This window comes from Zonotrichia leucophrys, chromosome 15 (genome assembly GCF_028769735.1).
Source record: "Zonotrichia leucophrys gambelii isolate GWCS_2022_RI chromosome 15, RI_Zleu_2.0, whole genome shotgun sequence".
Lineage (NCBI taxonomy): Eukaryota > Metazoa > Chordata > Aves > Passeriformes > Passerellidae > Zonotrichia > Zonotrichia leucophrys.
In genome coordinates this window covers 11,971,953-11,987,540 of record NC_088185.1, presented here as the reverse complement: position 1 = coordinate 11,987,540, position 15,588 = coordinate 11,971,953, and the positions used below count along the sequence as shown (strand labels likewise).

Sequence of the window (15,588 nt, the reverse complement as noted above, 5' to 3'; positions counted from 1 at the left end):
ACCTGCAAGTGTTTTCAAGGTTTGAGAGCTACAGAGAAAAGCAATGCTCAAATAGGAATATCCAAAAGCAGCAAAATGAACATTCTGGATCACCCAGAGCCCTCAGAACAAAGTGGCAGAGGGAGACAATCCCTGTCCATCCTCTGACAAAGGAAACAACCTGCACAGGGCAAGAAAAATGCCCTGAAATGACAGAACCAGCACTGAGGCTGCTCCAGCAACACACAGCACCCTGCAATCCAAGTGCTGAGCGCTCCTGTCCCTGGAGGGACACACTCAGCAACTTCAAAAGCACCAAAGAGAGGCAATCCCAAACCCAAACCATCAGGAATTTGCTCTCAATTTGATTTAAAAGTAGGATAAATATCTGTGTTATTGCTCCAAGAACACAAAAAAAAACCCAAAACCCCAAAGCAGCTTTCTGCTGACACACCAGAAGAGCAGCTGTGGTGCAGGAGTGGAGCCCCCCAGGCAGAACCTCTGCCCCCTCCCCAAACAGCAGCAACATTTTCCTGACAGGGACAGGCTGAGCACACGCACAGGGAAGCACAGCCAAACCAGGCCAGCTCTTGCCTTGCTTTCCAAAAGAAAAATCAAAAATAAACACACACCTTTCAGCCTGCCAAAACAGACAATATTGCACAGACCTTTCAAGTTTCAAGGTCTTAAAAGCATTTTATAAAGACAGTAAAACAAAAGAAAAGGGGGGGGAGCTACATAAAATTCTGACTGCCTTTTCAACTTTCAGGGGGAATAAAGATCCTATCCTATCCTGATTTTTTTTCAATCAAATTACAGTGAACCCTGCTGCTTTACAAGCCTGAATTTCCAAAGGGTCCCTAACCCAGCCTTTCCTTACAGCCCCAAACTCACATGCCAATCCCTTGTAAAACCCCACTGAGCGAGGCTCAGCTGCACGAAATCACTAATAAAGAGTCTCAAGCATTTCACTTTACAGCACCACTGTGAGCTGCAGCATTAAAACCAGCCATTGGCTTCAAGTCAGCTTTATTAGATCTGCTTGACTTGGAGTTTCAGGTGAGGCCCCAAAAGCCAGGGCATTATGGCTTTATTTACATGCACCCAAAAGCTGGGTGCTGGAGAGCAGCTGAGATGTGCAAAGCTCTTGTTAAAACTCTTTCCAAATCTAAACTGAACAGAAACTCCAGCAAGGATCAATGACAACATCTTACAGACTTGTTTATAGATTTGGAGTCCTGAATTTAATTTTGTCTTCAGTGTTCCTATTATCTTTTTACAACTGCTCTCAGCAAAGAAAGTTTGGGTTCCCTTGAGCTCCACAGAGGGACAGTTTTATATTTTATAGTTCAGCAAGTAATAATGTTCTGAAGGACTTCAAAAGCTTTTGCTGACACAGGCTTTGCTATTTGGTTTTGCCTCTGGGGGATATTTTTCCCCCTAAAAAACCCCACCTCTTCCATCAAATCCAAAATTTCTTCTAATCCCATCTAAATCAACTGGCTCAAATCCTAATGAAGGTTTATTCATCCCTCTGCATCTGATAATGGTTTTTATTTCACTAGGTTTATTTTCTTCCCCAGACACACAAAGGCAGAGTCAAGGCTCATTTGCTGGGACCAGGGGCCTCAATTAGAACTCGCTGGACTTTGAGCTCAGTACAAGAAACAGTGCCAAGTGTTTAATCCAAAGCCATTCTGATGGAAGCTGCTCATCTTTTCTGCTCACAGCCCCGAGCACAAAATGGTTTGGCCTGGAAGGGACCTTAAAGACCACCCAGTGTCACCCCTGCCATGGGCAGGGACACCTCCCACTGTCCCAGGCTGCTCCCAGCCCTGTCCAACCTGGCCTGGGACATTTCCAGGGATCCAGCTGAAATTCTTGATTTATGCATGACAATTCATTCCTAAATTCCTAGAAACAGTCTCCCTTGCCCTAGATACATACACAATTCCTGTGTTGGTAAACACTCCTAAACCTTCGCTAAGATGAAAACCTAACAGGTCAAGGGAATTTCCCACAGAAACAAAACTGCCAAAATTCAGTGTTGCTGAATTCAAACACATCCCCTCATCACCAAGCTGAACCATAAAGGCCAGGTCTCCAAGCCATACAATTATAAAATAAATGTATTTACAGTATCAACCCTAAATCACACAAGGACACTTCAGTTTGTGACATTTGTGGTGTTGGGATTGTTTTCCTTTCCCTCTACACCCTGACCAGGAGGAAGGAGTGACTGTCCCCAAACCTGCAACAGCCACAGGAGAGTCATTCATGGTACAGATATTTCTGCCAATGGTCAGAACACAATCAGAAAGTGCTCACAGGGCAGAATTCTGCCTTACCCTGGCCTGTTCTGTGCTACATGAAGCCCTGGATACTTTTCTCCTTGAATTCCAAATGTGGGATATCAACAGGGACTGGTGTGGTGGAAGCTGCTGAATGTCACCCCCCTACTGCAGACCCAGCAGAGCTCAGGCTCTGAGGAGCTGAGCTTTATTTATTTACAGACTCCTGTACTTCCAGTGCCACACAGACAGGCTGTGCTTTACACTACTAATTCCAAAAATCAAAGAAAAGCTGTGGGGGAGCAAGGGAGACGGAAATATCAAGGTGAAATTCAAGTTCTCCAGACAGTCTGTGGTGTGATTAAATCTCAGAGAGGCTCTGCAGTCAGGCTCCTTTCCTGTTAGCTGGTTACCAATTTGGCATAAAGAACCAAGCAAACAGGTTTTCTCCAAAGGCACTCACGTGGATCATGATGCCAATTCCACCAACTGGCCCAATTTCACTGAAATCCCAAGGCACCTTCATAAAAAAAAAACCTTTCTAGGATAACACCATAAAGCAGCAGGGTTTTCCATGGAACAGAAGAGGGCTCCCCCCCTTCAAAAACAAAACCACCAGGAGAAAAATGAAAATGCTATTTATTTTTATGGCTCTGCTTTTTATTTGAACAGTTAAAAAGAAGCCAGCTCTGCACTGGATATTCATCTGATTGGGAGAGCCCTGTGAAACACTGGGCACTCGCTCAGCTGCCACAAAGGAACAGTGACTTGGGAACAGGAGAAGGAGAAATGTGGAAAATTGTCTCTGTTAAAACACATCTTATGAGAACAGGTTCAAGCTAAAAAGCAAAGTGGAGAGAAATCCAGTGCAGCCCTAAGCACAGGGAAAAGGAGCAGCCTCAGCAGCCAATCTTTTTACTATGCCATGAGGTAAAGTGATCATGCCTAAGGAGGGGGAAAAAGAGTCAAAGAAAAACCTTAAACTAATCCACTTCAAAAATGCAACCCTGTTCCATGCCATGGGCTGTGGCCTTTACTGATGGCATATCTCAACCCCAAGGGACAGAAACTTGAGCACATCTGAAAACTTCCCTGTCCTGGACAGCACCAAAAAATAATCCTAGAGAATTTTCCCCTCTGCAAGAGCAGCCCTGCACAAGGAATTAATTTTCTTTAAACAGTCCCTGTCCCTAAAAGGCATTAGCAACTCAAAGATTTAAGCAATAACCACTTGTAGCTATTTAACACTACAGCACACTCACACTGAACATTAAAAGCCCAATTTCCTTTCAATGCCTGGACCATCTGCAGAATATTTAAGTTCAGCCATCCTCAACACACCCTGTCTGTCACTTCTCAGTTTTCACACAGTAACATTTTTCTCTTCCACTCAAACCATGCCCTAGACTGTTTGTAACACAAAGAATGGTTCAGATTGGGTTTTTGTGAGGTTGCAAGATGAGCTCTGTATGTGAAAGTTAATGACCACCAGCCTGGAACCCTAAACAGTGGCCACAGGAGAAGATGGAATTATATCCACAATATTCTGCTTGATTCCACTGGGTAATCAGCACTTGCCAATTAAGTTGGCTTTGAAGACTCATTGAGAGAGGAGCTTCATCATTCAGTGTGTGAAGAAAGGAAATAAAGAGGCCCAACAGTGTGGGCTGAACAACCTGAGTAGAATGAGGTGAGAGTGAGTGTTTCAGTAAAGTTCTGGAAGAGACAGGGAGTTTACAACTACACGTAAATTAAGGACCATGCCTGAGTACAGACTGCTGAGAGCATTATCTGAAAGTGTCAGAAAAGAAAAATATAAACCCCTTGCAGGGCTGGGGAGAGGAAATCAGAGTCATTTAAGAATTCAGCCTCACAGACAAAAAGTTACTCCAAAGTCTGTGGTTCAATCCCATGCTGGAAACTGGGAGGAGCAGCTCTTGCCATGCCCTCAGCACTGCCAAGTGCTGAGTCCTAAACACTGAATCAAAAATGCTTCAAAACACTCATTCAAATCAAAATATCTCTGCACTATTTATTTTCAATTCTAAGGCTTTGCTGCTGCCCAAGCCACAGATGTTTTATTTAACTCTGCTCAAGTGCAGCTGTAAATCCAGCTCATGTACCATCACATTTCCAATATCCAGCTTTGGAACTGCCTCCTGTGAGTGAAAGCACAACCAGCTGAGTTCCTTGGTAAAGAAGGTCGAGGTGCCTGGTTTTTCACTATTTCTGCCAGTTTTTAGTGGAATCAGAGCAGCAAACTGGCAGCAGCACTCACCTGAGCACACCTGCCCAGCTCAGCCTTGCCCAGGTACTGGAATATCTTCAGTGCCAGCTCGTAAGGGAGCTGCACGTCGAAAAAAGGAACCTCATTGATTTCATTCTGGGAAGGAAAAAGGAGAAAATAATTGGTGAGGCTGGTTTAACACACAGCTTGACAGCAGGAGAAGTTACCATGGTATGGAGAAGGAATGGTGTGTCCTCAGGGCCACCACAGCTCCATGAAAATATCAGTTTTTCTGCCCCTCCCTTCTTTCATGGCCCTTTAAAGGGCAGAGAAAGGCAGGACACAAGTTCTAGTGAAACAGTTTGGCTAAAGTGCCCAAAACACCCAATAAATGATCACTTTGAAGACATATGCCCATTATTAATTTCACCAGCAAGATTTCAATCTATCTCAATCTACTTTCCACCTATGACGGAAAAATGAACAAATATTTTAAATAAAACTGAATGGAGATAATGTTGGTTTCTTTCATTACTAATATAAAAATGCCTTTTTAACATGAAATGTTCCTCCTTTAACTAATTGAGCATCTCAAACAGAAAACTGAAGCCAAATCCATCAATTTAAGCTAACAGCTAAATGCAGCACATAGATTTTTCCTAGATGTATTCTGTTTGGTTTAATGACATAATTATTGCATCTTCTTTATGCAGTTATCACAACAAGATTTATCTTTGCTGTTATCCTGTCTAGATATTCAAAATTTTTATACTCTATAATAGAGAAAGAGTTTAATCAGCTAATTCTATTTCTATAATATATAATTTCTATAATATATAACTATTTCTATAATATATAACTATTTCTATAATATATAACTATTTCTATGTGACCAGTTTTGCTCTGTGGTGTTTTCTCTGGTTTCTGTCACCCCACAGGTGCTCCTGATCACTGCCCATCAATCCTCATGCACAAAATCAGCTGCTCAGTTAAAATCCATCTCCACTGTTTGCCTTCAGAAGCTCAGGATCATCTCCTGGGGACTTTGGTCTTTGTTTCTTTGAAGGTCTGGTACCTTTGTTTCTTTGCAGTTCTCTCCTACAGCTTCTCATTCAAATCTGGGCCATTTCCAGTAGAATAGAAGGGATATTCTGGGTTTATTTAAAGCAGTGACTCAGGGAAATGCCAATATAATGTGGTGGTGTGGTTTTTAAAGGATAAGACACACTAAGGACAAGACAACCTAAACACAGGCAAGTGTTTAGGGCATGGGCAATGCTCCCATCAGGTCTTTTAGCAACAAAACATCATTTCACGCACGCTGGAACCTCCCACTTGATCTGAAGTTCCTTAGAGCAGGAGCTGCCCTGCTGCTGCCCTCCCTCCTCACCCCCAATTTCCCCGCACAAGCTGCTCCTGGTCCCTGCCCCGTGCTGGGGCCGCGGCTCCGCAGGTTCTGTTTTGCTTTGGAGCGCTGTAAATCCCAGCCGTGCCCAGCGGGGACAGCCAAGGAAAGCACAAAGGGAAGCTCTCCTTGGCTCCGAGCTGGCCAGGAGTGATCCTGCTCCCGAGCCACCGGGCAAGGGCTGTTAGCTCCGGGCTTAGGCAGCACCACGGCTGAGCTCCTTCCAAACTGGGCTTGACTCGTGTGCAAGAGCAGAGCTGGGCGGGCTGGGGGCACACTGGGGTCTCACTGCAAGGAATCAGGGCTGCAGGCACAGCAGGGCTCACACAAGGCTCAGCACCAACGGAGGAAAGGAGGGGAAAAGAGTAAAAAACTTCCAGGGATCCTGTGCCAGCCCCCTCCCAGGGAACAATTCCCAATTCCCAATATCCCATCCATCCCTGCCCTCTGGCTGTGGGAGCACATACCCTCTCAGAGAACAATTTCTGCCCAATATCCCATCCATCCCTGCCTTCTGGCAGGGGAGGCCATTCCCTGCAAGGGAACAATCCCTGATTCCCAATATCCCATCCATCCCTGCCCTCTGGCACTGGGAGCCATTCCCTGTGTGCTGTCCCTCCATCCCTTGTCCCCAGTCCCTCTCCAGCTCTCCTGGAGCCCCTTCAGGCCCTGCAAGGGGCTCTGAGCTCTCCCTGGAGCCTTCTCCTCTCCAGGTGAGCACCCCCAGCTCTCCCAGCCTGCACAGGCTTTTTATAATCTGAGCTGCACAAGGATTCATACCCTGCTTCAAATAACCCAGAAGTGCCTTTTTTTTCTGCTTTGGTGCTGCAAAGGGTCCAAGTTTAAATGAAGAGGAGCTGTAGAAGAAACCTACAAAGAAGCAAAGGAGTGGGGGTTAGGAAGTGCCAAGAGGGGATGATCCTGATGTAGGATCTGTCTGAGGTTCTGGAGGCACAGCACAAATTCAAACTGATTCCATTCTGTGAAAAACGCCAATCACTTGTTTGTAAAATTTAAAAAGTTTAATAGTAATAAAATGTTATAAAATAGTTGATGCTATAAAATAGTATAAAATAGTTACAAAAATAGTAATACAATTAGAGTAATAATAATTTGGACAATTTGAATTAGGACAATATGAGACAATAGAGACAAAGAGTTACAGACACTCTGGGTACCTTTTCTGGGCAGCACGAGCCCCAAAAAGGACACAGTTAACAAAGGATTAACCCTTAAAAGCAACAGCCTGTTGCATATTCATACACCTCATCCATGATGCATAAATTCCATTCAAACACAGGATTCTGTCTGGGCAGTGACAGCTTCTTCCCCTTAATCCTAACAGCACCTTCGAGGTAGGAAGAAGTTAATTTCTTCTGAAAATGGAGCAATAAATTCTTTTTCTCTGAAAGATTCTGAAAGGTGTCTGGGGCTGCTATCTCGCTGCCAGTCCTTTCTTTAAAAAAAGTATCTTACATAGCATAGTTTCTATTTTAACATATTTTTTTATAACCCAAAACTATATTTAACACACTACTTAAGACAATTGATACAGCATTACTTTCTAACACAACACATAGAACGTTCATTTTAATATTTGTGAAAAGCCAATCATAAAATAGGCATTTTTCACACGTTCTAATGCAATCCTAACATTAGGGGCACAGCCAGGTCTTCCCACACCCCAAAAATTCCTGCAGCCTGTCCTCAGCACAAGGAAGCAGGGATGTTAAGTCAGCACCAGTCTGTCTAAAAGTCTACTGGAATGAGTCCAAAACTCAAATACAACCAGCCCCTCTGAGACAGATTCGGGCTCCTGTGTGCTAATGGAGCACTAATTCTGTAAAATGGATTAATTTGTGCCTTGCAGACAGAAATTTAATCTGTTCCTTTTAATTTTTTTAAGCAAAGAGTAATTAGTCATAGTGAGGTTAGTGAGAACCAAGAAAATTGGTTTCCCCCTTAGTTTTCCTATACTGTAAATAACATCTCTATGGCATTTAGAGGATTTACCAAAGTAACTTTTATCTGGTTCAGAACTGTATTTAAGACTATTTCCAAATTACCCCCTTTACTTAAAGAATTAAACTTGTTTTCTTACTACGCTGCTGTGTCACAAGGCAGGATATCCTTAATTACTGCACTCACATCAAATGCCTGAGTAAACAACAAAAAATCTTAAAAGAAAAAAGATATTATTTCATAGAATCATGGCATATCTCGAGTTGGAAAGGACCCTCGAGGATTACCGAGCCCCGCATAGGACACCCCAACAATCCCACCCCGTGCCATTACACAGGACAGGCGGATTCTGAAGGGTTAAAACTTTGTAAACGGATGTATATTCAGAAGATGAGGTTATAAACAAGCACACAGGAACACAAATTTAAGGTCCCCTTTGCTCGCCGCTCCCCGCGGCCCCTCAGCCGAGCTCTCTCGGTGCTCCGGTACCGGCCCCACCGCGACCCCGCCCGGGGCCCGGCCCGTCCCCGCCGCAGCCCCAGGGCCGCCCCCGGCCCCGCGCAGCCCTACCAGGTCTCGGATCAGCTGCCCCAGCAGATCATCCCCATCTCCGGGATCCCCATCCGCGGGTTCCCCGGCGGGCCGGGCGGGCGCCGGGCTGCGGCGGGCCGGGGCGCTGCCGGCCAGCAGCCCGCGGGCCAGCGCCAGGTACCCGGGCTCGGCCGGAGGCTCCCGCGGGCTCTCTCCCGGCCTCTCCGGCGGCTCCTGAGGGGGCTCATCCCGCCGCCGCCGCTTCGCGCCACCGGCCCGCTCCTCTCGCCGCCGGGGCCTCTCCCGCTCCGCCGGCACCGCGGCCATGGCGGCGGGGCCGGCCCGGCGCGGCACGGAAACCGCGCCCCGCGCCCGCGCGTTCCGCCGCCACAAGGTTCCGCCGCCGCTGCCGGGACCGGGGCCGGTGCCTGGGAATGGAGCCGGTGTTGGGGTTGGGGCCGTCGTTTTGTGGTCCCCACACGAAGGCGGACGGTCTCCACACGAGGGCCCAGCCTGGCTCTGGAGAGCCGCAGGCGGCCCAGCGGGGCCGCGGGGACGGCAGGATCGGTTTGGGCTCCGGGCGCCGCTGGGAGTCCTCAGCCCCTTCACAGCCATGGCCGGGGATAGAGCAGGGTCCCGCTGGGAGTCCTCAACTCCCTCACAGCCATGGCCGGGGACAGGGCAGGGTCCTGCTGGGAGCCCTCAGCCCCTTCACAGCCATGGCCGGGGATAGAGCAGGGTCCCGCTGGGAGTCCTCAACTCCCTCACAGCCATGGCCGGGGACAGGGCAGGGTCCCGCTGGGAGCTCTCAGCCCCCTCACAGCCATGGCCGAGGATAGAGCAGGTCCCGCTGGGAGTCCTCAACTCCTCATAGCCATGACCAGGGACAGGGCAGGGTCCTTCTGGGCACCCTCAGCCTCCTCACAGCCATGGCTGGGGACAGGACAGGGTCCCGCTGGCACCTGAGCCCCACTGGGAGCCTTCAGCCATGCCGCCCGCTGGGAGCCCTCAGCCCCCTCACAGCCGTGGCTGGTCCCAGAGGAGAAGCCTTTCCCACAGGAAGGTTGTTGCCCATGGAAGTGGCCGCTCTGAGTGACCGATGTGCCGCTCTGAGCAACCAATGCACCCCTCTGATGCCATTTTTCCCTTGGCCATGTCTGAAGCCTAGCGGGTGGGCAGGGATGGCCCCACTGCTGCCGTGCCCACCACACCTGCTGGGAAGGGGTTTTGCTGTTTTTATCACACCCATCTCCTGCAGCCACCACAGCCCAAGAGCTGCCACTTCCATGGCGTTTTGGGGAGAACATGAAGCTGGCTCAGTTCCTCTCCACTATCAACACACCTTGGTGCTCTAAGGCTGCGTTCAAATGATGCTGAAACGCAGCTGCGAAGCTTCTGCACCTTCAGCCAGTCCAGCTGCCCAGGGAAGCAGAGAGGCCATGAGTACTCAAGTCTTCAGAATGATTCCTGAGGAATTTCCTCAAGAAAACAGAGCAGGTCAGTGATGTGTTGGTGTCAGTCAAACAGCTGGTCCTTCTAAGAACAGACTGTAAAACACAGCCCATGCTGTGAGCAGCAGCTTGTGCAGTTACCCACACCCTGGTGTCCACCTCTGCCTTCCTCATTGGCCACTTGCTGGTTTCTCTCCTCTACAGCTTGCCTGTGCTGTTTATAAACCCCAACTTAATGAACATGATCAGGTGTCCAGGAAGAACCCAAACTACCTCGTTTAGGGGAGGAACTCCTCTATGTAGAAACCCTGCAACAGACAGGTGGGTGAAGGCTGGCCATGCCTGGCCTGTGTGCTGGACCCCAAAACCCCCTGCCCTGGGCTGAGCCCCCAGCGTGGGCAGCAGGAAAGGAAAGCCCCTCTGCCCTGCTCAGGTGAGACCCCACCTGCAGAGCTGCCCCTGGCTGTGGGGTTCCCAACATCAGGAGGGACCTGGAGCTGCTGGAGTGAGAGCAGAGGAGGCCATGGAGGTGCTGCAAGGGCTGGAGCCAGGCTGGGAGAGCTGGGGGTGCTCACCTGGAGAGGAGAAGGCTCCAGGGAGAGCTCAGAGCCCCTTGCAGGGCCTGAAGGGGCTCCAGGAGAGCTGGAGAGGGACTGGGGACAAGGGATGGAGGGACAGGACACAGGGAATGGCTCCCAGTGCCAGAGGGCAGGGATGGATGGGATATTGGGCAGGAATTGTTCCCTGGCAGGGTGGGCAGGCCCTGGCACAGGGTGCCCATCCTGGATCCCTGGCAGTGCCCAAGGCCAGGCTGGACATTGGGGCTGGAGCAGCCTGGGATGGGGGGAGGTGTTCCTGCCATGGCAGGGGGTGGGATGGGATGATATTTAAGGTCCTTTCTGGCCCAAACCAGTCTGTCATTCTCTGACTTGTTTTCCCTACAAAACAATCACTTGCAGAGACACAGAGGAGGGGTCTCCCGGGGGTGCCCATGCTGGTGAGCCCTGCCAGAGGTGGGATTGCAGCTCAGGAGCTGCCCCTGCAGCAGGACAAGGGGCTGCTCCAGGGAGGGTGCCTGGGCTGGGGAGGTTTGCCAGGAGGTTCACAGCAGCTTCTCTGCAAAGCAGGGGGGGAACGGGGCTGGTTTGGGGTGATTGCTGGCCCAGAGCGAGCCCCCCGTGCCCATCCCAGGGCTGGTGTGTGCAGGGAGCCCTGCCCGGGGTGCCCGGGGAGCCGGGGGTGCCAGCCCTGCCCTGCTCCCGTGCCCTGCCGGTGCAGCCTGCCCTGCCCGTCCCTGCGGGTGCCAGCCTGCTCCGTGCCTGCCCGGTGCCAGCCTCCCTGCTCCCGTGCCCTGCCCGGGGTGCCAGCCCTGCCCTGCTCCCGTGCCCTGCCCGGGGTGCCAGCCGTGCTCCCGTGCCCTGGCAGCCGGGGAGGCCCCGCGGGGCCCCGGGTCAGTGCCGGGGGCTGCGCGCTCCTGCCTCGGCCACCCGAAATGTGATCCGAATCCGTAATGCTGTGGGTGATGAAATCGGCTCCAGCTCTGTGTAATCCCCTCACTGCCCCCCTGCATCTCCTCGCTGTCCCCTCCTCCAGCCCACAGGCATCTGCAGCCTCGCACTGTCTCTCTATCCCCACGCCTTCCCCTCTGTCCCACAGTCCCCTGTATCCCCACATTGTCCCCATGCTGTCCCCTCTATCCCCAGTGTCCCCTCTATCCCCACAGTGTCCTCTCCATCCCCATGCTATCCCCTCTGTCCCACACTGTCCCACCTTCCTCACACTTCCCCTCTATCCCCAAACTGTTCCTCTGTCCCCACACTGTCCCCTCTATTCCACAGTGTCCTCTCTGTCCCCAAATTGTTCCTCCATCCCCACACTGACCCCTCTGTCCCAAGTTCCCCACTGTCCTCTCTATCCCACATTGTCCCCTCCATCCCCACGCTATCCCCCCCATTCCTACACTGCTTTGCTGTCCCATCAAAATCCCACTCTCAATACCAGAATCTTCACCACACGAGCACTGTCCTCTCCACTCCCAGTCCCACACTGTCATTCCATCCCCAGTGTCCTTGCATCCCCATACTGTCCCATCCATCCCAGCACTATCCATCCATCCATCCATCCATCCATCCATCCATCCATCCATCCATCCATCCATCCATCCATCCATCCATCCATTCCCGTGCTGTCCCACCGAACTCCCACCCACCCCTGGATACCAGAATGTCCCACCACACAAGCACCGTTCCCTCCAGTCCCCGCATGTCCTTCTACCCCCACACCATCCCCTGCATCCCTGTCTGTCCCTCCGCCGTCCCACCCAACTGCCCCACCACCGCTGGACCCCAGACCGTCCCACCGCCCCTCCGCTGTCCCCCTGCCCCCCACCCACTCCCGCGCCGTCTCCGGCTCCCCCCTCTCCGCCCGCGGCCGAGCACCGCCCCGCGGGGGATGATGTAACCCCCGGTCCCCCCCGTGTCCCGCCCGCGTCCCGCCCGCCGCACACTCGGCGGGCTCGGCGGCGAGCGGACGCAGCCATGTGCCCGTGCGCGCTGCGCGGCCCCCCCGCGCCCTGCAGCCCCTGCGGCCCCGGCCGCGCCGCCCGGCCCGAGGCCGCCGCCCGCCGCGTGGCCGCCCGCCTGCGCCGCCTGGGCGATGAGCTGGAGCAGCGGCGCAAGGCGCGGGGCCGCGGCCCCTCGGCCGCCCGCCGCCTGGCCGCCGTGGCGGGGCTGCTCTGCGCGCTCACGCCCGCGGCCGCGCTGGCCTGGCTGATCCGCAGGAGGAGCCTCTAGGGAGAGGGGCGCTGGACGGAGCGGGGAGCAGGCGGGACGCGCAACAGGTGGGCGCGGGACGGGGCGGCCGGCGGGGCTGGGCTGGGCTCGGCGCGGGAGCGGGGGCTTGGCTCGGCTCGGTCCGGCCCAGGGAGCGCGCTGTCCGCGGTACCCGCCGGGCTGCGGGGGCTGACCGCGGCACCGCACCGAGCCGCGGGCTGCTCGTGCTGCCGGGGCGCAGCGACCGCTCTCCTTTCCCTACCCCTCTTCCTCTCCCCTCTCTCTTCCTCTCCCTGGACTGCCTGTGCCCGGTCGCACCGACCTGTCGCTCTGTCCCCTTGTCCCCTCCATCCCCACTTTCCCTCTCTCCTCTCCCCTTTTCCCAGGACTCCTCAAACGCCCCCTTTCCCCTTCCCCAAACTTTTCACGGCTTCCACCCCTGTGGCTCCCCTCCGCCCGCTCCACCCGTGCTCTCGTGGGGCAGTTTGAGCTCAGGGGGAGCCGAGCAGGTCCCGTGTTATCCCGGCTGCCGGTGCCCCGCACACCCGTGCCTGCCAAACCTCCAGCCCTTTTTTTGCGTGGAGGAACTTTCCCCGTGTCCTGTCATTCCCTGGTGGGCTTTAGAGCCACGGGTGCTGTGGGGCACTGGGTGGTGGAATGTCCCCGCTGGACTTTGCAGTGGGGCACCTGGGACATAGGCTCTGTGTTTTGGATAATGCCTTGCCCAGTGTTGGGGGTCCCAAGCCATTGGCCAGGAAAAGCACCCAAGCCCGGTTTCTGCTGGTTCAGTGCTCCAGAGCCGCTGAGCAAACGAGCAGCAGGGAACCGGGACATGCCTGGTCCTGTAACCTGCGTCGTTGCCATCGTGGTGCCAGCTCCGGGGCGTGTGGGGACAGCTCTGCACCCTCAGCCCTGGGAGCACTCAGGGATACTGAGCATATGTGGGGTCACCTCAGGGATTTCGGGTGCTCTGTGGTGTTCTTTGGGTCGTGGATTTGTCACCACAGACCCAAGGAGCACGGGCTCTTCTTTTGGGTGCTGTAAATTGCATCATAAACACCCCCCAGTGTCTGTCTGTGTTCAGGGCGCAATTTCAGTGCGTGTCTAACTTTCAGCGTGCACTGGTATCCCACCAGCTTGGACGGGGCAGTGTGGAAGGAAAGTCAGCTTATCAGAGAGTTTCAAGATGAGGTTTTGCAGCAGGTCTGTGTGTTTGCACTGTGTGTGTGCTCCCTGTGGGGGGGCGTTGTTGTCATCCATCCGAGCCACAACTGCTGTGTCTGGCGGGAGGCTCCGCTGGTCACCTCTGGAAAGCTTTCTTTGAAACAAAAACAGAGGAGAACTGTGGGCTTTTGGTGAATTGAAGCCTCAATTTCTATAAAAGCAGGCACTGGATGGTGCCTCAGAGGTGGTGTCAGTGGTGTGGGACTGTGGTCGGGAGCAGAGCAAACACATCTCCCTCCCCGTCACTTTGTGGCAAGTTTGGTTCCAGTGTTTGGAAGCAAACCCACCCGTCTGCCTTGCTGGCCTCTCTGAGCACAAACAGAGCTGAAATCCAAGGGGGAACGGCGGTGATCTCCCTTATCTAATGTCTCAAATGTCCATTTCTTTCTGACAAGCCAGGGAAATTCCTCCCTGCCCAGTCTGGGACTGTGTCCCAGGCAGAGGAGGTGGCAGGTGAGCGGGGCTGGCACGGGAGCCTGTCAGCTGGCCCCGGTGATCCATGCACAGACTTGCTGGCAATCCCACGAGGCCAAAGCTGCTTGGAGTATTAATTTTTGTGAAGGTTTATTGGGCAGACACTATTCTTTTCCCCCCAATCTCTTGTGCTGTTGATCCTGGAGTGCTCACTTCCATTTCTGCCCACCAGTTGCTTTAAAATGGCTTTGATGAGAGGCTGTGGAAAAGCCAAGCATTATCCCGGGCGCCTCCGAGGCGAATTCCATGGGCAGCACCGTCCTGCCCCTGGCTTCAAAGGCTGCCACAGACAGTGCTGAGCTGCCTCCAAATGCTCCTGGACACAAATACACATGTAAGGCTGAAAAGGAGCTCCTGGTGTGTGATGGGAAGCGGTTTCAGGGATAAAGGCACAGATGAACAGGCTGGTGACACTCCTGGCTGTCCCTGTGTGCAACCTGTCCCACTCCTGCCACGCTTCTGAGGCACAAGTGACCAAGCTGCAGATGAAAATACAATGCAAGCCCAGAATAATTAACTCTGTCATCTGCACCTCAGTTCCTCGGTTATTCTGGCCATTAATAATCTTTTCATCCTGAGCAGTAATTTGCTTTCACCAGTGGAGGTTTCTGACAGTCTGCAGTGTCTCGGAGCCCCAGTGACAGTGCAGTGAGCTGGGTTAGCCTTGGAGATGAGGTAAGACAGTGTTTGATTACCTCAGCAGAGTATTTCTGAACAAAACAGGCATTTTTCTGCCATCCTCAGAGAACTCTGCAGTGACAATAACATTGTCCTGCAACAAGCTGGGAAGTCCAGCCTCTAACCACTTGTGATCTTTGGATTTCATGGACAGGCTGGTAAGAGGAGAGTAACTTGTGCAGTTAATGAGTGCCCTGCAGAGTCAGCCTTTGTCTCGTGATCTGGTGCTTGCAGAAGGAATGGAGAGAAGAGGAAAAGGCCAGTTTCAGCTTGGGTTATTCCTCGAGTTCCCCTCCTGCTTTTCCAAGAGGCTGTGAGCGTTCTGAGGCAGGAGGTTGGTGCTTGTTCCCTGAGCTCCGTGTGGCCTCTCACAGCAGCACAGCTCAGGGAACAATCCCGTGCTCCAGGGAACCCTTCTGCTCCCTCAGCCCTGGCAGTGGAGCAGGATTGGGGCTGTGACCAGCTTGCATCTGCAGACCCTGCCTGAGATTTGGGATGGATGCTTTGCAACTGGTAGTTGTAATATGTAATCTGACATCACCTTGAAACATCCAACCAGGGCATGAAGTATAGTTGTCAGGTGCCAGTTTGGCAT

The 15,588-nt window shown here is 52.6% G+C and overlaps 1 protein-coding gene across 1 annotated transcript in view; it reads right to left on the bottom strand.

Annotated features, from left to right (window-relative positions):
- Positions 1 to 8,729, bottom strand: part of FBXW8 (F-box and WD repeat domain containing 8) — a 64,981-nt gene extending 56,252 nt beyond the window's left edge. The window contains exons 1-2 of the mRNA XM_064726925.1: positions 8,435 to 8,729; positions 4,549 to 4,653 (exon numbers count right to left, since the gene is read on the bottom strand). Of these exons, the coding sequence (XP_064582995.1) occupies positions 4,549 to 4,653; positions 8,435 to 8,722 (393 nt within the window). The 5' untranslated portion in view covers positions 8,723 to 8,729. The remainder of the gene's footprint in view (positions 1 to 4,548; positions 4,654 to 8,434) is intronic.
- Between the last annotated feature and the right edge of the window lie 6,859 nt (positions 8,730 to 15,588).